At 38.9% G+C, this 23791-nt stretch overlaps 1 protein-coding gene across 4 annotated transcripts in view; it reads right to left on the reverse strand.

Moving 5' to 3' along the window:
• Window positions 1-23791, reverse strand: part of pax5 (paired box 5) — a 49379-nt gene that overhangs the window by 18788 nt on the left and 6800 nt on the right. For 3 of the 4 annotated variants that reach the window (XR_003404811.3, XM_026947676.3, XM_026947677.3), the window contains exons 2-6: window positions 15507-15672; window positions 11676-11873; window positions 10908-10972; window positions 8649-8774; window positions 2646-2809 (exon numbers count right to left, since the gene is read on the reverse strand). Coding sequence is in view for 3 of the 4 variants with exons in the window: in XM_026947676.3 (XP_026803477.1) it covers window positions 2646-2809; window positions 8649-8774; window positions 10908-10972; window positions 11676-11873; window positions 15507-15672 (719 nt within the window). In the remaining variant the exon portion in view is untranslated. The remainder of the gene's footprint in view (window positions 1-2645; window positions 2810-8648; window positions 8775-10907; window positions 10973-11675; window positions 11874-15506; window positions 15673-23791) is intronic. The other variant, XM_026947678.3, reaches the window with a different exon arrangement.

Here is a 23791-nt window from a genome sequence, read left to right on the forward strand (position 1 = left end):
ACACACACACACACACACACACACACATCGTCTCCCGTCACACTGTCTTTGTGAACTCCCTAGAGTTTCAGGTTAGCCTGTCGGCTAGGGGATGGATCTGACTGTCAATCATACTGAGCAAGGAGGCATATAGGCGCAGACACACACACACACACACACACACACACACAAACCAACATCCTCTCTCTGAAAGCCTTAAGGGTTCTGTCTTTCTGGCTGTTTGGTTCTCTCTCAGCATGATTGTTCCTATTTTAAGGACCTAACCACACACACACACACACACACACACACCCTGCAGAGCCGGCATTGACCCAGAGGTTAATGCCCCAGTTGGCAGGTTGGTAACCTTTGACCCCGTCAGCTTTAGTGCTCAGCAGTGAAATGGACTGAGGAATTATGGGGCTTTCAGATGAGTCTATAGATCACTGACACTGTCCCTGACCATCAGTGTGATGCGTATAATGACCAATCCGAACGTAAACAATGGATCAGTAATTGTGCTTGCGTTAGATGATTTCATGTGTTCATTGTGTTTTTACGAGAAACGCAATATTAACAATTTTCAAAATGGTGGAACACGTGTAAGATCGGGCTGCAGTAAGTAGTAGTGTAAATCCTAAATATCAGCTACTTCAGCAAAGAATTTAGTAACTTTTTTCAATAATGTAAACAACATTTGCTAATATGTAATATCTAATATGTAAAAGTCATTGATTTGTTATTTATGTACATTTTTAGCCAGATGCGAAAAACACGAAATTTTGCACTATGACCAGGGTTACTGTTCATTCTCTGTGAGCTCCAGTATCTCTAATATTTAATACTATAACAATTAAATTTGTGAGAACACTATCGCTAGGCAACTGGGAAACGTGGACATCAAGCAAAATCTAACTAATAATTGAATTAAAGGATTTAGCTAGCTAGCATATGACTACTAATTCTTTTAATTAAAGCAAAACAAAATCATTATGAATAACTACAATTCCCTCAAATATGTTGATAAATTGCTATTACGGGATTTAAGTGCAATAAAAATTATGCTGTAATCACATTTAGGATTGACCGCTAACGAAACTTTAATGGTTGTAATACTGAGAAACATCGATATTGTATCACAATTTCTGAAGTAGTAAATACCACAAGAGTGGGATGATCATAGGGAAATGTTTCCTAAACACGACACATAACCCCATTTGAATACAGAATTTTATTTTTGCCCAAAATATATCTTTTGCAATCTAAGGTACTCGATTTAGGCAAATTTGATCCCTTTTAACCAGAGTTATAAAAGTATGATTTTTGCATAATTATCTGCATAGATAAGCCTTCTTAAAAACAAAACAATTTGGCAAAGTGCCTCAGTGGCCGTCTGTGCTAAGTGTGTTTAGGGTGTAATTTTAGTTGTACAGAGTGTTTCCTTAGCTATTTACCAATACACCTGAGGAAAATGCTGATATATCTAACTGCTTTATCATGTTTCCACGGTTTGGTGCCTTCACACTGCCTGTATAAAGGACTTAACTAGCTAAATAATTAGCCTGGTTTATTAGCTAGATAGCAACATTGTTCTGAAGACCTTAACCACTTAAACGTGCCTTCGCATGTCCAAAGAATGTATTTACAAATCACTACACAGGGGACTAATCAGAAAGAAGAAATGACAAAAAAAACTGTTGTATTTTGGGTTTTGGTCAAGATTTTCAGAGCATACGCATAGGCATCAAATCTAACAGTGGTCAAAGAAGCCATAGCAACAGTCTCTTGCTTTGTGACATCAAGCTAATTGTGTATGTGTGTGTGATCATTGCCACATATAAGCCAAGCCAACTTAAAAACAGCACAGTTGCCAACTATCGGCGCAAACGCAAATGTTAACGCACACGCAGCGTGTAGAAATTTACCTCACAAAGCAGCAACTTCATATGTACTACACTATCACCATGCTATACCACTGCTGTAACAATGCACAAAATCAGAAAATTTAACAAAAGCTTCATGTAGACATACATGGGCCAGATTTAGATTTTTTTTAATTAAAATTAGGAATTCTAAAATAGCATTAGTGCATCTTAGTCTGTCAGTAGCCTTTATTTATTTAACTATTTTGTTGTTTAGTTATTTATTTAGTTTAGGTAGTTAGCAAGTTTCTTCCTTAGTGTGGTAACTTTTCCCTTATACCTAAATTAGCAATTATAAAAAAACTAAATTTTTATTATGATCTTAGTCAGACATTAACTATTATTACATTTATTCATCACCAATTTTTAACTTGTTATTTATATTTAATTTTTGACTTAAATTTTACCTGATATTTTGAGTGAAACTCTGCAAAGTAGCACTGATTGTGTGTAAAAGTCTAATGTCAAGTGTGCAAGACCCCAAAACAAGTGTTCACTACTTAACCCTTAAACCTCTGTGCCCTAACCCAGTTTCACTTAACACAAAACATATAGGCAGTGCATCAGAAGCAGCATAAGCTCACGCAGGCCAAGGGTCAGCGTAAGGGTCCACAAGGGCATAGGGTCAACAGTGAGGTCGGAAACGGGTCAAGCAGCGCCGGCAGCCAGGCAAGTGAGCTTTGGGAAGAGGGACATCGTGTGCACATTTTCTTGGCTGTGTAGCCCCACCCACTCGGCTCTTACCTGGGCGGGCTTGTTGGTATCAGGGGTGGGGTAAATGTCAGGGTCGAACACGCAGTCCAGTACCTCGAGCTGCTGCGGTGTGAAGAGCTCCCCCCGCATCTGCTTGCGCAAGAAGTCCCGCCCTGAGTGGGCGTGGCCATTCGCCAGCGAAGAATCCTGAAGATCTAAAGGAAATAAAAGATTACCGCTGTGATTGCTGGTAGAAAAATTGAGACGTGAATCCTGAATAATGAAAATGCTTTGTAAAATAAAGACAATATATTGCAATGTCAAAAAAGGAGTGGTTTGGTTTAAAAAAGTGGGGGCGGGGACTGAGGATAGGTGACTGAGGCTACTTGTCAGCTACATTAGCTTGAGGCAAGGGAGAAAATTGTGTACATTTTATTGCTTTTAATTGGGAATCATGAATTAGTGCCTTTGATGTACATGTAGGAAAGTGAAAACATAAAGTGCTCTCCTTTCAAGTGGTTAAATTTGTGAGAAAACTGTTGCTAGGCAACTGAGAAATGTAGATACCAAGCACAAGCTAGCTAATCACTGAGGTAAGTGATTTAGCTAGCTAGCATTTATCCATTAATTCTTTTATATATACGTACTATAAAGGCACAAATGCGAATGAAAGCAAAATAAAACCATTATGAATATCAGTAATTCTCTCAGATATGTTGAAAAAATTACTAAGAAAAGACTCTTACTATAATTAGACTTAGCATCAATGGCTAACTGCACTCAAACTCACAAATGCCACAAGAGAGGGCCATTTCTATGGAATCCTTTTATGAAAATATACCTTTAAAATACGAATCCTCCAAACTAGAAATAGATACAATAAGCTCATATTGACAACGTGAAGACATTAGGACAGCGAAAACGAGACAAATCAGTCTGAAATATCAACATTTACCTCAGATGTGTTAATAAATTACTATGAAAACATTCTGTTTGATTAAAATTACACTGTAATTACACTTAACATCAACATTGTTTGTGTCATAACTCAAGAACTCTATTGAGAGCTATCGAAAAAAATCAACTTGAAGCCAGCAATACCACAAAAGTGTGTGTTCGTATGGAATTTTCTAGTAATCTGAACACTTTTTATGTTTCCTTTAACATGAATTCTGTAAAACTATCAACGGAAGTCCTAAAAACGTATCCTGATTTCTTTTAATAAGGAACATTGAACTGGTAAGATGAGCTGTTATAGGTGAAATGAATGCTTGTAGATGGACAAACCCACACACACACCCACACCCACACACACACAGACACACACAGACGAGCTATTGCAGAGTTTCTGAGGAGACAATTATAAGAGCTGAGAGAGCCACGGGCTGCGAATGATTACAGACAACGAGGCACGAGCAAAGAGAGGAGAATGGAGACGAAAATCCCCCCGTATAGAGCCAATTCATTTCTCCAAAACACCTTTTTCTAGAGACCTTAGAGGGCATGAGCAATCGACACTCAGAGAGAGTGAGACACACACAGAGGGATCGAGAGGGGCAGAAGGGGAGACAGAGAGACAGACAGAGAGATGTGGAGAGAATTATAGTTCATCTCAATTTTGTTTTAAATGCACATTACCTCTGTAGTGTGTGTATGCAGTGACTCTGATCTACTCAGCAGCTACGCATATACACATATACACACACACACACACACACACACTGTGGAGTGTATGATCTGTGATGTTTTGACCCTCTTAATCCTGGCGGTCAGTGTGTCTGATAGAATTCAATTGATCAATCGTGTCTGTGTGATGGCACCATTTCAGCCAGCTTATTGCTTTCACTTGAAAGACACACACACACACACGAAGAAGGTTGAAGGTTTCTGAAAGCTTCATTCTTTTTTGCCATCATGTATGTGTGTGTGTGTGTATGTGTTATATGTATGCTATGTTATACCTGATACACACACTTTGTGTTATTATATAATGTGTGTGTGTTAGTGTATCTGAAGACTGTGATCATTATTATAGTGCGTGATCTAAATTGGAGTGGATAGGTGTGTATGTGTGTGTGTGTGTGTGTGTGTGTGTGTTTAAGCTGATAATAATGGCCCTCGTTGCTCTTCTCTTTCTAATGTTTCTTCCTCTGATTTCTTTCACTCCCTCTCTCTCTCTCTTTGTCCTCTTTTTTGTCACATTTGTTCAATTCTCAATTTCTCGCTCCTCTTTATTTTTCTTTGTCAATCACTTCCTTTTCTTTCTCCTGTATTCCATTTCTTCTTTTTCTCTAGTCTTCTCGTTAGCTCTCTTTTTCTGCCAATTCCTCATTTTCTCCATGGATGCCTCCATGTTCGTCTTTTGTTAGCAAAAATCTAGCAAAGAAGTGTTGCTTTGTTTACCGGTCATGCTGTGAGCAGCCATTTTGATTTGATGTCACTTGCTGAACTCTGAGGGGATCTTCCAGAATTTCTGAGGTGAGGGGGCGTTTTCTTTGTTTTTTCCTAATGAGAGGTCGGAAAAAAGTGTTTGACCTAATGTTCGAATCCTGTCGACTCCACAGCCATCCATGGCCAGGAGCCCAGGAGAGCAAAACTGACTGTGCTTTCAGGGTGGGAGGGGCATACGTTGTCTCTCCTGTCAATCACAGCGACAGTAACCAAACATGGGCATCTGTGTATGTGGAAGAGGGTCGATAGCACTTTCCTCTGACTGTGTTACAGCAGGACCAGCAGTACGAGAAGATGTTGGCTGGCTTCATGAGTCTTGAGGTTGGTAGCTATCGTACGGCAATTATTTTGGAGGAAGCAGCAAATAGCTATTGGATGAAAGCTAGCTAACGCTACAGAAACGAGAAAATAACATTAATAAAAATTAATTTGTTTTCTTGCATAGACTCACGTTTCTGTAGTTTTAAACTTCCTTTTTCACGTTACTGCATACTTTCCCATATTCGCATTAATTGTATATTACATTTTATTCATGTTCGATCTGACCGCAACTTTATACCAACTCTTCTTTTAGTCCTTAAACGCTATATGTACTTGCTGCTAACACACACACACGCACACACACGCTTACACACACACACTTCCTCAGAGGTATTAGATATTCAGTGAGTTGTGGTGGTGTGTGTAACGCTCCGCCGCTGCTCCTTTGGCTTTTTGTTTTGGCATGGCTATAGGAAATCACCCTCTGTAACCGGCCACAAAGACCTCAGCTGCAGGCTCTGTCTTTCACACACACACACACACACACACACACACACACACAGGGTGGGATCTGAGGGGAAGCTCTTCCTCAGTTCAGAAAGTAGAGACAATAGCAACAATGAGATCGACTCTTTCTGTCTCTCTCTCTCTCTCTCTCTCTCTCTCTCACACACAGACACACACACACAGAGGCAATGTTCTCTTGAAAACTTAGTTAGTTGAGTTTAGTGTGTGTGTGTGTGTGTGTGTGTCAGAGTCCAGCCATCTGAATAGAAATATGGCAGTCTTTAGGAAACTTTTTTCTTCATCTCTTCTCTCTACATATCTCTTCACATTTTTTTCTTTCTTCTCCTCTTCCATCCTCTCATCATCTTTCATCTTTCATGTCCCATCATCTTTCATCTTTCATGTCCCATGTTCATCTCCTTCTCTCTCCCATGTTCTTCACCTTGTCCCCCTTCCCATGTTCTCCTTCTCTTCCTCTCTCCCATGTTCTTTATCTCCTCCTCTGTCCTATGTTCTTCATCTCCTCCTCTCTCCCATGTTCTTCACCTTGTCCTCGCTCAGATTTTCTAAATCTCCTCCTCTCTCGCATGTTCTCCATCTCCTCCTCTCAACCATGTTCTTCATCTCCTCCTCTCTTCTCTTTTCTGTGAATGGTCAGACACAATGCCTCTGTTCTTGAGGCCCCACAAGTCAAGTTCTCCCTTTCCTCCCACTTCCCTTCCGGCTGAGTGAGGTCACCAGGTCGCCACGGGGTTTTCTCCAAACACACACACATGCACACACACACACACACACACACACACAAACAAAATCCTAAGCCTCTCTCATGTCCCTCCCTTTCTCTGGTTCCTTTACCATTTCTGAGCAGCTGCAAGTCACACCGTACTGCACCACTGAACACACACACACACACACACACACACACACACATTATACACTATTGCTCAGGTCTCACATGACTCAGAAATACCACTTTGCTATACATACTGTACACCCAAACCAAATTAACATACACCTTCTCACACACTCATACACACAGACGATCAATGAGCAGAAGTGAACCCCTTTCAGATCACACACACACACACACACACACGGCTCTGTGTGTGAGCGTATCTCGCTGTCAGGGAGCTGGCCACCTGCAGTCCCACCATGTCAATTAAACACACAAATTCATTTCTCTCTTTCTCTCACTGTCACTGGTCCGCTGCTGCTTTAATTAAACTGGCACACATTGCTCTAATTGGTGCATAGATCAACCTGTGTGTGTGTTAGAGTGTGTTAGTGTGTGTGTGTGTGTGTGTGTGTGTGTGCATATGTTAGAGTGTGTAGCAGACTGTGAAACAGACTCGCTTTCTTTTCAAGTCTTCATTTATATTTGAGCCTGTTATGATGCGTCAAGTGAAAAGTCTAAATAATCAATTTGATTTCATTACTTTCCTATAAAAGCGTTGCTCTATTCCTCTTATACCACAGCAATTTGCTGACTGTTACGATTTTTGCTTATTAAAGAACGTCACATGATATTTTATCCGTTTATAGTTACATTTAATGCTGTGGAACATCCATGAAACAAGTTATTTCCTGTTATCAGCAGCTATAAACAGTCGTTGCCTCACTTTCTTGAGACTAATAAAAGAAAAGACAGAGAAACTACAAAAACACAATGTTCTCTTTCCTGACGACTTTCCCGTCACTGACACTGGAGACTCCTTCCATAACAAGTTACATAAATATTTACTTACAGGAAACTTATCAACAACCATAGCAACAATTATACGTTCTTTGTTAAATAACAAGTGTCTAATTTGTTTACTGTTACAGTTGGATTACACGCAGCGTCCGCTGTACGATTCCCTGTGGATTATCTGTTACTATAGAAACAATAACATATTAGAACGTACTATAAGCCTGTGATTTGCAGCTGCACTACTGTCACTACTTGCTGACCATCTGACCAATCAGAATCAAGAATTTAACAGCACTGTTGTATAAAACACGTCCTATAACAATATGTATCATTTACAATATCATACAATATATGTTTTTAATCCAACTAACATGACTAGCATAACTAGCATAACTAGCAAACTAGCGGTTTGGGCAGCACTTTGCTCCTCTAAATGACTAAATGTTGCAGTCAGACTAGCTGTTTGAATTACATCCAAAGAAATGATTAGTACCGAGCATGGAAAAGAGAACAAAAAGAAATAAAATCCTCTAAGAGGTAACCATAACAACAATCATATAACAGTATAACACTATTAATATGTGGGGGCGGGGACTGGAAAGTTTTTGAAATGAAAGAAAAGACAATTTTGGAAATTTTATATCATTGAGAAAGGAAAACTTAACTTATACAGATCAATTGTTTTTAATTTTCTTTTAATTAAAAATGTTAATCAGTCAGAAAATAGTAAAGGAAACGGCGGGGCGTTTTGCGTTGTGGCCTCATTTGGACACTTTCTTGCGTGTTATCTCTTGTTTATTTATCAACTGCAGTATGTTGCTGTTTGTGTGTGTGTGTGTGTGTGTGTGTGTGTGGCATCTGGCGCTGCTTCACGTGCAGCAGGGGTCTACCCATAGATGGCATTTTAATGTACATGTTCACACACGTACACACACGGTGTCTCCGCTGGATAGAGATGTTTGTCTAAGACGTGTCAGCGGTGTCCAATCCCCCTGCCCCGATACATCTGTCAATGTTCAGCTCCTTCCATCTGTGCCATATGTGTGTGTGCGTGTGTGTGTGTGTGTGTGTGAGATGGAAACGTGTTGGTGTCCTAGCTGATATGTACTGGAATGTAAACAATATAAATGAACACTCATTCTTACTTTCATCTCGCTTTCTCTTGCTAGCGTCAGCCGCCGAGCTGATTCCCAGAATTCCACTGATGGAGTAAGAGGAGCCTGCGGCGTCGCTGGTTACCGCGGAGACCTGGGTTACCGCTACGGTGGACACTGAAAGGTCAAGAAAGGTCACAATCTGATATTACCAGCTTTAATATGAACGCACACACACCCTTCTAACAAAGCTAAGCAAAATGAGTTAATTGTGTTAATATGAAATATTTTTAGCTTCTTTTTTCGTGTGAAACTTCAACACATTTGATAGCGATAGCGTTTTAACGCTAAACTCTTTTAGCTAGCGATGAACCACCATCATGTTGTCAGTTATTGTTTTTCAATGTTTGTTGCTCTCGCCCTGCTCGACCCCTAGTTTTTTTTTTTGCTTGCTAAAGCCCTTTTCGTAAAAAAAAAAAAAAAAACAAAAAAAAAAAAAAACAAGCTGTCAGTGTGTATGGCCGGCGGATAAACTCCAACACGCAAACAGCCTTATTTTCAACCCGTACCTTCCTGTCAGCCCTCCATGCTCCCTCTCCCGGCCTTATCTCATTTCCTGTCAGGTGACGTTCAATATGAGTGACAGGACGGTGGCCCCGAGGGGACACTAAAGGTGCAAAGACGTCGCTAATCCAGACTCCCAAGCGGAGTAGCAAAAAAGAGCGAGCGAGACAGAAAACAAATTGCTCGGCGAACAGATAAAAGACCCTCTTCTCGCCCTTCGCGCTCGTTTGCTAACCATGAGCAGACCATAATGAATGCATATCCCTGCGTTTCCTCTTGATTTATCATTTCAATTATCTGCTTTTCTCATTCTTTCTGTGTATTTTCTTTCGTGGAGACGCAACGCAAGCGCTCTGTATTCAAAATCCCTAAATTTCAATTTTCTGTCTGAGTATGAGAACGATTTATCATCGTAATCTGAAGTCAGGGCACAGGCGAAAATTAATTTCGATTAAGCGGTGATGTGAGATTATGAAGATTACTGACAGAGGTGTAAGTAGATCCGGAACTTCGTGATACTACAGTACATGATGAATGGAGTCACTCCTTCATGGCTGATCTGAGTGTGTTTTGGTATGAGGTCTCCAAGAACTTCTCACTGCCAGCCTGGGATGTAACTGAGGGAGACTTCAGTTGTGTTTTGATAGTTTTCAGACTCATTATTCCAGAAAGTTCTGTATCCTTATGGACTTCAGCACACAGTCAAACTTTTCTGCCGTAAACTTTTTTTTGCTAGCTAGCTTGTTATAGTGGGTAACACAAAGTGGCTTAAACTTAAAGATCCCTTGATAGCCTGAATATCAAGTTTAGTTCTTGCTAGTTGTATTTTTTGCGGTATATTGTTTTTGGAATTGATCTGCTTTTTTTCATTTGCTTTAAAAATTGCGTATAGCAGACGTTTTTTTTGTACACGTCGTACACCAGCACAGATATGTAAACAACATCACACCCCAACTTTAGGCACGAAAGAAGTCAGACTACATGGTGACAAACATCCTCAGCCAATCAGAGGAGAAAGACTGAAAGAGTCTGATGTAATAAATGATAGCCGACTGCTGATTTATCCCCTAGGTGGAATTCTATTCATTACCCAGTTGTGAATTTGTTAAGCTAGAGAACTCGTGAGAGAACAAGAGGCATGAAAGAAGTCATGGTGACGATCAGCCAATCAGGGGAAAGAGTGAGAGCGTGGAAAAGTCTTATTCAGTGAACCATAGATGATAATCGACTTTTCTGTAAGAATTTACAAATAATAACTGGAATTTGTATTATTACCCAGTTGTGTTAAGCTAGTAAACACCTACTAACAGGATGTGGTAGTCTGTCTCTTTCTTTTTCTCAGAAAGTGAGTCATCCAGCACATCTGCTCACCCTTTGTGTTTCACATAACATGCTAACCCTATCTGGCTCGTACTACAGTTTTAGACAAGCAAAAATACACAGAGTACACAGATCTTGTGATAAAAATACACACATCAAAAGGGACCAGATGGTTTTGTTTTCTACACTGTATTTTTGCTAGCTAGCTAGACTTGGTGGGCTAGCTCGTGTGTATCCATCGTAGAGAATCATGCATTCCTATATTACTTGCATTCATTTTTCTATGAGAAAGTGTGAAATGGTAATATTTTACATCCAGAAGCTTTATTTCGTTTTAAGGCGTGGAGGAGGGGGAAAACTTCGTATGACCAGCATAGAGGTGCCTAAAACTATTGTAACATGCTTAAAGCTGTGTATTGATCTTACCTAAATTATGCGCAGAGATGCTTCCTGATTGGCCAGGCTGCTGCTGGACTTTAGTGCGAATGATCCTGCAGTAAACAGTAGACAAAGAGGAAACAGACATCATGTGTGTGTGTGTGTGTGTGTGTGTGAAGTGGCTGACAAGGCAGCACAGCCTCGCACTTCCTGCATGATTGCTCAAGCAAAGCACAAGCCCCCTTTTCTTTTTTTCTCTCCCTCCCTCTCTCTCTCTCTCTGTCGCTTTCTCTCTCTTCTTCTCTGTCATCATACACATGGCGTTGAACCTGGACTCATGAATATTTGTGTGGCTCGCTGTCTCATCCCCTCTGTTTCTGCCTTTTTTGTCCATCCCTTCTTCTTCTTCTCCTTCTTCTTCTTCTTCTTAAATTTTTCTTCTTTTGAGCCTTTTTTCCAACTGAACAAAGCAGCAAAACTTTTTTGGTACCAAGTACCAAGGGTTTCAACTGGATGATGTATGGTTCACGCGTAAGAACGCGACCAATGAGAGCTAATGGTACTTGTGGTTTGCTGAGTGGTTGATGTGACACCATGTAAATAGACAAACAATAAATTTATAAAACACTATCAATTATAAATAAATAGTTTGGTTTATGGGTAATATGTGGTTCTTGTTTGGGCCGGTTCTTGTTTCTGAATGTGCAGTGGAGAAACATCCATCATTGATGATAATGCATCTTTTTCTGTAATCTACAGTATAATTGTCTATAGAGTTCCCATGAACTGTGTGCTGTTTCCGTTACGCACACTGACCTGTTGATTGAGCTGACGCTGGGCACGCTGTCATTGTCGCACACTCTTTCGGCCAGTAGTCGGTCTCGTATCTCCCAGGCAAACATGGTGGGGTTTTGGCGTTTGTAATCAGCGATTTTGTCAACGACTTTGGGTGTAGCAACCTTTGGTTTGGATCCTCCGATCACGCCTGGCCTGATGCTGCCCGTCTCATAGTACCTGTCAATCAAAATGCAACCTGTCAGTGATTTGACGGTAATGATACTGGTGCAGTGATGCGTTGTGTTGTTTTAGAGATTCAACTGTTTTTCTGCTTGATCAGAGAAGAGCTGGTGTTTTAGTAATTAACCATACTCAAAAATCTCTCACACACACTCATTTGCACTTAAAGTTAGCTATAGATGACATTCAAACATGGCAACTTTGTTCAGCATTAGCTAACTAGCTTTGTTTGCCATCTTACACTAATCTTCACTAGCTAATATGAACCGTTTCCTGGCGCTCTATTCCAAAATCGACTTACCGGACATTTTCAATCAGTATAAACAAAAGAATTATTTTATCGCCACAAGTCTGTTATAAGATTAGTCAGGACACTGTTGGGTTTCTGTGTGTAGAGTATTGTGACTATGTGTTTAGCTGCTGGTGAGCAGGGCGATGGGATCTGAGGGGTGTTGGCCCCCTGCTTTGAAAGCAATTCACACCTCTGAACAATAACATTATAGAGATAAAACAGGCAGCACAACTAAAGCTTTTTTGATAGTAAATCCCTAAATACAACTGCCACAATAAAAGTATAACATTTAAACCTAGTAGGCTAAGTAAAAAAAAATTATTATGAAAAACTGCAAATTCTTAAAGCCCTGAGTGTCTAGTTTCGTATGAGCCATTAACCACTACTGTGGAGTGCAACATCACAAATACATTCAATGCTGAACATGGGCACTCCCAAAACGGGTGGAAACTCCATTTTTTTTAGCCTCTCTTAAAAATAGATAAGAATAAGCTCAAACATTAACTAGCTTTTGTTTAGCATTTTCTCTCAAGTTAACCAGCTACTTTTGAAAAAGCTAGCTTTTGTTAGGAATTTTTAGCTTATTTTGGAAGGAGAACCTCTAAACATTTGTTTAGGAACTTCTTCTCAGGTAAGCTGGCTAATTTTAAGGATATTCTCAAATGTATGCTAGCTTTTGTTAGTTTTGAAAAAGCTGTTTTTAATAATGTACTCTAACTCTCTTTAACATTGTGTCAACCTCTAATGACAGCTTTTGTTTGGAAATCTTTACTAATGTTAACTGGCAAATTTTAAGGATAAATATCATAGCTTTTGTTTCAGGTTCTCTCACGTTAGCTAGCTAGTTTTTGAAGAGCCACTAATGTTTGCTAGCTTTTGTTTGGACATTTCTCTAACACTAGCTTTGATCCTGAACAACCTCTAATGACAGCTAGCTTTTGTTTGGCATTTTTCACTAAGGTTAGCTGGCTAATTTTAAGGATATTCTCAAAGGTTTGCTAGCTCATGTTATCTATTTAGTTTTGAATAAGCTAGCATTTCTTAGCCATTTTCTCATTCAGCTTTGTTTTAGCTTTGTTTGGGGTATTATTTAATGTTGCACATATGCTAGCTTTGTTTTTTGCTCTGATAGCTGAGTGGTTAAGACACAGACTCACAGATTATTAATCCACAGCTAAATATTCTATAAATATAAGTAGCTTTATTTGGACATATTTCTTTGTCTACTTAACTTTGGGGATATTCTATGATATATAATTCTTACTTTATTTGGAAAATTTTGCTAATATTAGCAGTCTACCTGTTCGCTAAAGTTTTGTTTTCTTTAGTTATCTTCTCTAAAGAGGTTTTCTAATTATATTATATTTAGCTGGCTAGCAAATACCTTTATGGGATGGTGGTAAAGGAAATTACTGAAATGCCACTTATATGGTAGATTTTCCATACAACGTTAAACAGGGATTACCATCCTCATACACACACATACATACACACAAACACACACACACATAACTCTAAACACATTACAAAGAGACCCTGTAGCCTTTCTCCCTGCAGTATATACAGGAAAACAGCAAAGCTTAATAGACGGTTGTGAAAATCCCACTATTAACGAGAAGGCATGGATATTCATCCACCTTATTTATTTTAGCGCGCTACTCTCAGTCCACGCGCTGTTAAACGCAGGGGCTTTCTTGTTGTCTGCCCGTTAGCCAGAGAGCAGGGAGGAAATTAACACACGCACACGGGGCCTAGCGGTAACGCATGACTGAGCTGGACTGGGGGCTTCGGGGGGGTCGGAGAGGGAGAGAACAATGGCAAACACATTTTTTGATATTGCTAAAGGCCCTAGCGCTAATCCCACACCTTCATCTATTCAAATGCTCTCTCTCTCTCTCTTTCTCTCTTTCTTTCTCTCTTGCGCTCTCTCTCTGTCTTTCGTGTCTTTTCCTTATTTCTTTCTTCTTCCTATTCTTTATAAATCATTTTATTCTAAATCACTCTTCCTAAATCTCTCTCTTTCTCTCTCTCTCTCTCTCTCTCTCTCTCTCTCTCTCTCTCTCTCTGTCCTTCACCCTCCTCGGCAGATGTATGCCACCCGTTTCATTCGGATGCAAATGTACAATGTGATGAATCTTTTCTTTTTGTGACAGAGAGGAAGAGAAAAAAAAAGGCTTTGACCCGCTCCAATTCGGGACGAGGGAAGTTTTCTTTTCTTTTTTTTTAATTTCAAACTCGGTCAGACAAAAGCAGGAACTGCTGACTCAGCTACGCTGGTGCACGGTGTTCGGAGAAATTTTCCTTTACTGCGGCGGTTCGCAAAGGCGCTAACGGAACATTCTGAATATTTCGTTGTTTTCTTTGCTCTAATGGTGCCGTCATGCTAGCTTATTGTCAGTGAGCAAAAACTGAATTCATTTCTCTTTCACCAAAATTAACGGTTTCTGGTGAGAATAGGTTTGCTGAGCAAAACATCAGTTGCCGAACTTGACCGCTTTAAACACGCCACTTTGCATTGCCGACCGATAACACAAGCGCTAATCCTTCACGATGAAGCAGAGAAAACGCTTAATTTTAGCAGTGTACAAGCTGGAAATGTAATATAACAATGTCCTGACTTTACTATAGATTAGTCAAAGAAACATAAAACATTGTACACAGTCAATCAGAAAGCTTTTGTGAGTTAGCAAACTTCCTAGCAACCAACTTACAGGTAGATTGCCAACAAACCGACAGTATACAGAACTTTTATTTAGCAGGTTTTGTAAATTATTTTAGGTTGAATGGCATTTATGAAGCTGGTCAACTAATTCTTGAACTTGAACCTAAAAATCGTTGCTAAATTTCAATAATATTTACGACGTGCCGATTTCCTATTCATCCCAGTTTGACAAACTGTAACCATGTTTGTTGGGTCACACCCAAGCCACAAGCGACCTGTCCACCACTTTTTCACTGAAAAGTCTGTTTTTCCACTTCATTTCGATTCTCGTGTCTGTTCGATTCTATCACTCCAACTACCTCTTACTACATTTGAACTAAACTTTTGGCCTAAATTAACAATTTCTATAGCTGGTTATGAGATAAACCTTCACACAGCACATATTATACATACATCTAATGGTTTTTTTCACTTTTATGTAATGGTCAGTAATGTTACCTGCTTGTAAATTAATCACTGTACAATTTTTTGTTAATTTCATCCCTAGTCAGCGCATTCTGTCTAAAAATTTGTAGTATACAATTGTGGCAAAGTGGTTTAAAAAATTATAATTCCACATGAATTAGACATTAGTAAATGCTTAATAAGTCTTTAATAAGGCATGAATAAGGCTTACCTGCCCAGGATCTTGCTGACGCAGCCGTGGCTGACGCGAAGCTGGCGGGAAATGTCGCATGGCCGTACGCCTTGGTGGGCCAGCTCTACGATTCTCTGCCGCACCACATCGGGCAGCGGCCGCCCGTTCACAAACACCCCCCCAAGCTGGTTCACCCCTCCGTGCCCTGAAAAGAAAACCAGAGTGTATCAGGATTGCGAGTTTATTCAGTGAATTTAACAGATACAGAATTCGACCAAATCTACAGAGGACACAAACATGACTATTTTGTTCCTGAGCAGTTAAGCTTCACCATTTTGGACCGGTTGTGGTAGTGTTCTGGTGTCGTTACTTTAAAACATATGCAGCAGATCATTTTCTGTCTGGGTAAGTGTTGTGAATTCTGAGTTCAAATCCCAGAGAGTCGCTCACTGTAGTGCACTTTTACAAGACTCCTAACCCTCAATATTCCCACTCAGGATTAGATTCAGTGGATAAAAGTGTGCTGGTCAAGGGGGGCGTGGTCATACTCAGCTGCCACCCCTGAAATTAGCTTTTCCACCCCATCTCTGACCTCCACTCACGTCTCTGAGACGTCATTGGTGCTGGTGTTTTGTCCCGTTGCAGAATGTGCGCTTATCTTTGACCTGAAGGTCAAAGAGTCAGAGTCGTATATTCTCATCTTTCCTTTAGTCATAAGCCACACCCCTAGTGGCCAACTAGTAAAATAACACATGACCTGCTCAGAGTGGTTAAACCAACCAGGTATGCATGCGTGAAACTACGTCTGTAATTAATAATGAAAACTAAGAAAATGCTTTCATGTTACATTGTCTATATTAAGTGTTTTCTGCAGCTGACCTTAATTTTTCTCTCACAGAACCCAGAAGGTAATTTTTAAACCTTCTGAATAAGCATTTTTACAGTCCTAATGTGTGTTGTCATGGTGTGAAGCTGACATATATATACAAATAGTGTATATATATATATATATATATATATATATATATATATATATATATATATATATATATATATATATATACACTATTTGTAAGATTCTACATTGTTTACGCAAATGTCACGTTTTTACGCAACCCAGATTGTTCCAGATTAAACTTCACTGAAGATTATTTAATCAGTAAAAAAAGACGTATACTAAAGCTATACCGTTTAAATAAGTTAGTTAGCATTGCAACAGGGAGCTGTAAAAAAGAGTACATTAGCTAAACATAAATAGCTAGCTAGTGCCATGAAATAAAGTAATAAATCTAGCTAGTTGACTGCCATTATAAGGGGTTGTTGTTAGCATAGGAAAACATCAATAGCTAAACATATAGCTAGCTAGTCTAGTAGTTCCCTTCTATTGCTTTTTAAAATCAATGTGTTAAAGTAGCGATTGTTATACAGAAAGTCTATTTTTCCAGTAGCTAAACATTACCTACATAACTAAACACTTTAATATGATCCTCAAGGGTCCTTTTTTGAGGATGACATCTAGGGGGTGACCACAGTCGCCACACTAGAAAGTCTTTGGAGAATTATTTTCACACACATTAAAACGGTAGCTGTAACAAATGTCCATGTTTAACAGCGGTGTTTATACCTCGCTGTGTGATTGAGTGTTTAGTTGCAGCATGGAGCTCGTACCATGAATGGGAGGCATTATTTTATCAGTGTGTGTCTTGTTACATTTACTTTAGTGTGTGTGTGTGTGTGTGTGTGTGTGTGTTAAATATTGCCATGCTAATCCAGTTACTCTGTCATATTAACATACTGATTGCTTCAGAGCAGAATCCCCTCCCTGAAACACACATACACACACACACACACTACACAAAGACACACAGGGAGTGTGCTGTGTGTGCTAATCCAGCCTATGAGCGTGATAGTTCTTAAACACACTGCTTCAGGTTATATCAAAACCAAACTCGCTTCTCTAATGCCCCGAATACAAAACGCATCAATTCACAGACAGTAATGTGTCACCGTCCATCCATCTCTCTCTCTCTCTCTCTCTCTCTCTCTCTCTCTTTCCGCATGTCTCTTTACCGTTCCTCCTTTCTTTATCTCTAGATGCACCTTTGATGATCTGTCCACTGATTTTTCCTTTTCAAGCTGATCTAATGTAAAATGTATAGGAATTCTAGCAAGCAGGAGTGATTTTCTCTGATATTGTACCAAAAGCAACATTTACAAATCTCACTTCTCATCCTACCGTTAATCTTTCTCACATGTCCTATCAGTTAGCTAATGAGACCTGGAGTAATCTGTTGTCCTTTTATTTTAGTTTTATTTTTGACTGACTCACTGACTAACTCACTAACTGACTCTCTATCTGACCCACTGATTGTCAAGTTAACTGACTCACAGACTGACTCGCTTACTGATGCATTGACTGACTCACTTACTGATGCATTGACTGACTCACTGCCTGACTCACTGATTGAGGCACTGACTGACTCAGTACCCAAGTCATTCACTGACTCACTGACTAACTCACTGACTGACTCACTGTCCGACTCATTGACTGCCTCACTGACTTACTCATTGACAGACTAAGTTACTGACTCACTGATTGACTCACTCACTGACTCTCTGACTGACACACTGACTCACTGTCTGACTCACTGACCAACTCTCTGACTGCCTCACTGACTGACTGAGTCAATGACTAACCCATTGACTCACTGACTGACCCATTGACTGAATCACTGGCTGAGTCACTGCTTGACTCATTGACAGACTCACTGACTGACTCAGTTACTGGCTCACTGACTTACTCTCTGACTGACACACTGACTCACTGACTGACATTAACTTAATGACTTACTCACTGACTCACGGACTAACACATTAACTGACTTGCTCACTGACTCCTTGACTAACTCACTGACTGAATCAGTGACTGACTCAGTGACACACTGACTTACTGATTTACTCACTGACTGACTCACTACCTGACTCATTGCCCGACCCACTGACTGACTCAGTTACCCACTTGCTGATTGACTTATTGACTGACTCACTTCATCAGTAAGAGCTAAAAGAAGATAGCAACGGTTGTCATAGACAAAGTGTTGTACAAAGCAACTGAGAATATTTGGCACTAATGGAAGGTGTTAATAAATCACAACAGGGAGTGCTTATTAGGGAGTGGATTATTTTCAGGAAACAGCATGTCCTGAAGTGTTTTATTCTTCTTATACCACAGCATTAGAAATCCTGTCCTGAAGAATGACAGTTACAAAGTGTTGACACTGGAGACTCCTTCCATAAGTGTTCTTACAGAAAGCATCATCATATCAGTACTAATGTTTTTCTTGATTAAATAACGACACATTATGTGAATCGTCCACTGTAGAATTAGTTGTTACTATAGAAACGATAATCATTAGATTGACTGTATTAATGTAAACATGTGGCAGAGAGTAAGAACAGTGTTGTGTTATAAACACCAATAAAACAGGTGAGTGTGTATGCAGTACAGGAGCACTTAGGTTTTTTTTTTTACAATGTCCAAAGAAGTAGTTGAGTGTCAGTAAACAAATCTTCGCCCTTGACCCCAATAATCTACCAGTCATTGCAATAAAATCAAACAAGAATGCTAATATAGTTATAATTTTACTGAATAATTTGTTTACCAAAATATAATTTGCCTCTGTATTGTGTGTTTTGATATTTTCAGGAAAAAGGACTACATACTAAACTGTACGTTCTTCAGTACATCTTTTGCACATTAGTTATCTGGTAAAATATACTGTATGTTATGAACCTTTAAAACTTATATAACATACATAAGGACCATGAGGACCTGTGTTATGTCTTTTAAAGGTGACATATACTGTATATTACCTTATTACAATATTAGGTTGATTACTTACGTCTGTGAAACTTAACAAAAACTCTTGCAACTTTATTTTTGTTATGAAACAGACACTAAAACAAATATTTTGAACATATATTTCCCATAAAGCTTTTAGGAAGCAAGCATTCAAACAAGACAGCTCTGTGTAGAAGGTTTCCTCTGTGTTACAGCTGAAAGTGCATCAGTGCTGTCTGTAAAGGTGCAAATTGGTCTTCACTGATGATGTGTGTATGTGTGTATGCATATGTGCGTGTTTAAGGTCACGGGGCTATGTGCAGAATGGAACGAAACCGACTTCTCCGATGTGATCTATATCCTTCTCTCGCTTTTATTTTCCCTGCTGAGCCCCACTCGGCTGATAAATCGAAGCCGTGATTGATTTCAGCGCCGTTTCCGCCCTGAAAGCCTGAGAAGCGGCCTGAAGACCTTCGTGCTCCTCCATCCAGAAAATAAAAGCGCGATTAGCGACGCGCTCCCATTACGCTCCTTTATCTGGCCAAAGCAGTTTAAACAGGCCCAAATGAAAACTGCCAAGTGAACCGCCACCTCGTTTAAAAATGCGGACAACAAACAGAGAGAATGGTTTGTGTGTGGTGTGTGTGTGTGTGTGTGTGTGTGTGTGTGGAGGGGGGGGGGTTGAAATTTCTTTCATTAGCATGTTAGCAGAGTCTTTTTAAAACTCTAATTGCGTTCAATATATAGTGCAATGTTTTGGAAGTTCATAGCCATTTCTAAAAGCATGGAAATTATCCGGCGCAGTTATACAATCCCATAGGCTAAATGATATAAACCAGTAGGTACTAAAACAATATGAAGTAGGGTACTATGTCTGGCATAAGGCAAGTTTGTTCATCCAGGTCATCACCAGATTCTGTAATGTGATGTAGCTCATTCACACATCAAGATTAACAGGCTTTCACAAAAGGCAACAGACCCACACTGCTGAATCAACCACTGGGTTTTCAACTGGTGGACCATGCTCTAGATGTGGACCTGGGAGAGAATTTAAGTGGACTAAACCAAAACAAAAAAAAGAAAAAGGGTGACACTGTGGTGTAGCACGTAGCGTTGCCACCTCACAGCTCCAGGGTTCGAGTCTGAGCGCGTGTTACTATCTGTGCAGAGTTTCATGTTCTCCCTGTGTCTGTGTGGGTTTCCTTCAGGTTCTCCGATTTCCTCCCACTGTCCAAAAAACATGTCGGTAGGTGGACTGGCTAAGCTAAATAGGTGTGAATTCTCCCAACCCCTGCACCCAGTGGTACCAGGATAAGCTCCTGATTCACCACAACCCTCAGGATAACAGAAAAAAAAAAAAATACTGTAGCGGAGCATTGAATGTAGCACTGGCTACAGATTTCCAAACACCACGGCCTCTGTCGCAGACCCTCTGAAAGGGTAGAGTTTACACAGATTTTCATCAATTTCTGATTAGTGACATGACACCATGGCTTGTACAACAAAAATGTAACATTTAAAGACAAACAAATGGAGAAATGTGTTTATTCTTGCTGTTCAAGTTCAAAACTGGTGTATCTCTATCTGTTCAGACTCTGTGGCCCTACCCTGCTGAAAACAAAACAAAACAATAGAAACCATCACAGAAATTCTAAAGGTTTCCACTACAAACACCATTATAAACCATCAGCTAACCATTAAGACCAGTATCATTACTGGTCCTTAATGTTATCCACTAGACGTAACATGCCGCCAATAGAAGGCAACAAATTACCAGTAGAGACGCACAGGAACCATTACAGCTTCCATTAAAACAAATACAACTCCCATTATAACCATTAAAACCAATACAATTCCCATTATAACCATTAAAACCATTACAAATTCTATGAGGGTTTCTATTGTTTATTTCAGCAGGGTAGTCAGTCTTAACAGGAAGTACCAGAAACAAAACGTAAACACTTCAAAATGACGAGTCACCATTCAGTGATGGTTCACCCACACCTTTGTCAGAAAGGAATTTTATGCTTTAGTATGTTTGGAAGTTCATACATTTTAGTTATGAATACCCGTGATGTAGATTACTACCATGCTAACATGCTAATTAATGTGTGGAAATTCAGCGTCAGGCTTGTGGGCGTGGCTTTTATCTACATTTCTACAGTCTGTAGCATAGTAGCATGCTAGTATCCGGTTTGAAAAGTTAGCGATGGAGGATTGAAGTTGGCGTTATTCTGACAGAAATGTTTGACAAAACATGTTTTAAGGTTATAATACAATCATAGTACAATAAAATACTATGTTTCCTGTAACTGTATGCCTATTTTTTGGGGTATTTGTGTGTCATTTGCTTTCCACAGTGAATGCTAACGGTTTAACGGTTTAACGGTTTTCCTTCAGTTGAGGTGAAATGCACTTCAGGGTGCTTTTAAAACATTGAATTTAAAAATAAATAAATAAATAAATAAATAAATAAATGCTATCACATACTGTAGCCTGCAGGAGAAGTGGTAGCCTGTGTTTGCCAGTGTTCTTGTCTCTTTATTATTATTATTATTATTATTATTATTATTATGGATTTAATGGAAATATATTTTATCCATATTTATCTCGTAGCCCAAAATCAGGTTATGAGTAAAACTCATAAATCTTTTACATAAATTACCCCATGTTACATTTGAAATAATTTCTAAATTGCTAAAATAAATAAATAAATAAATAAAAATAATCAGAATGAGTTAAAAGTGCTTGTAAGTAGAGTATATTTCCATAATCCATTCCATAAATTTATGGGTTAAAATAACATTTACTCTAGCAGGACAAGAGTAATAATAATAATAATAATAATAATAATAATAATAATAATAATAATAATAATACCTATTTCTGTATCCACTATGTGCATCACGTCACCAAACTAATTATTTCGGATTATCTCTAATTGCACATGCTAAATAAATAAATAAATAAATGCATCAAAAAACAAACAAAAAAAACAACAACAGGATTTCACTCTTTTTTTCTCCACCAGTGTATGTACATAATAAACCAAACTGTGTCTTACAGCCGTGCACGCGCTGCCGGGATTTGTCGGTGTAATATAGAAAAGTGTGTAATATATTTGGTGTGTGTGTGTATGTGTGTGTGTGTGTGTGTGTGTGTGTGTAATCTCTTTCTCGCTGTGTGTCGGAAAGGAAACGCGATTCGTTCCGGCCCTGAAATGCGTAAAATGCAGCGCTTCATTCACCACGCCGCGAGATGTGTGTGTGTGTGTGTGTGTGTGTGTGTGTAAGAGCGAGAGAGTGAGAGAGAGAGAGAGATAACACGAGTAATAATAATAATAAAATAATAATAATAATAATAATAATAATAATAATAATAATGATAACAATAATAATAACAATAATAATAACATCATGATGATGATGATGATCCAACTGCATTATTGTTAGTCAGATCATGATCAGGAAAGGAGAAAGTGAAAAGATATTAAGTGTGTTCCAGGTCACGAATGAGTGAACAAATTCCTCTTTTAAACTCAACCTGCGTGATGTTTACACACCGCAAAAGAAAAAAAAAGTAAAAATAAAAGTCGGGTTTTGTTTTTAATCTTAAAAATATCTATAAAAGCAATACAATTTCTCAGCCATGCATTTCTAGACAGAAAAAAACTTGTTTTACTCACAGTGACAAAAAAAAAAAAAAAAAGGACTATTTATTTATTTATTGATCGATTGATTGGTTGATTGATTGATTGACTAATTCACCATTTAATTTTGGATCTCCAGGGTTGAAGTGACACATCCTGTATTTATCCTCATCCAGCTGGATTCATATTATTACTAAAAAAAAAGAAGTTATAGACATGTTATATATATATATATATATAGTTATAGACATGACTCTTGGGTGAAAAGCTTCTCTGGAATGATACGACATTTTGTTTCCTAAAAGATCCTGTCAGTATTGGTTCTTTTATTCATTTATTGGTGCCACGAAAAAAAAAAAAAATGAAGATCGGTGTGTAATTGGGAAAAAAAAATCAAAAATGTTCATTTTATAGAATTGTGGTAAGGTATACTTTTTTCAGTGTGTGTAAATGTGGAACCATTCATGGGTTCTCGGTGGTTGGGAGGTTAAAGTTAACACTAAAGATTCACTAAAGACTGTAGCGTTCACTATTCTGTCGCTTACATCCAACCCAAGAGTTCACTATACACTGTCAGAAATAAATACCCCAACCTGCACCACCATAACTGGGAATTTTAAGAACCAAAAAGCAAAACAAACATGCACTCACACTTTATTTCTGAAATTGTACAAGGACATTGTGTTGTTTCGTTTCCTTCAGAGTCAAGTTCAGGCTTTTGCTCTTTTTTTTTTTTCAGAACTGAAGAAATTATTTAAGCGAACAGCCTCAACACAGCCTAACTCCATATCCCAACACACTCTTATAAATACCATCGAGGGTACATGTTTTATA

Source organism: Pangasianodon hypophthalmus, chromosome 28 (assembly GCF_027358585.1).
Source record: "Pangasianodon hypophthalmus isolate fPanHyp1 chromosome 28, fPanHyp1.pri, whole genome shotgun sequence".
NCBI classification, from domain to species: domain Eukaryota; kingdom Metazoa; phylum Chordata; class Actinopteri; order Siluriformes; family Pangasiidae; genus Pangasianodon; species Pangasianodon hypophthalmus.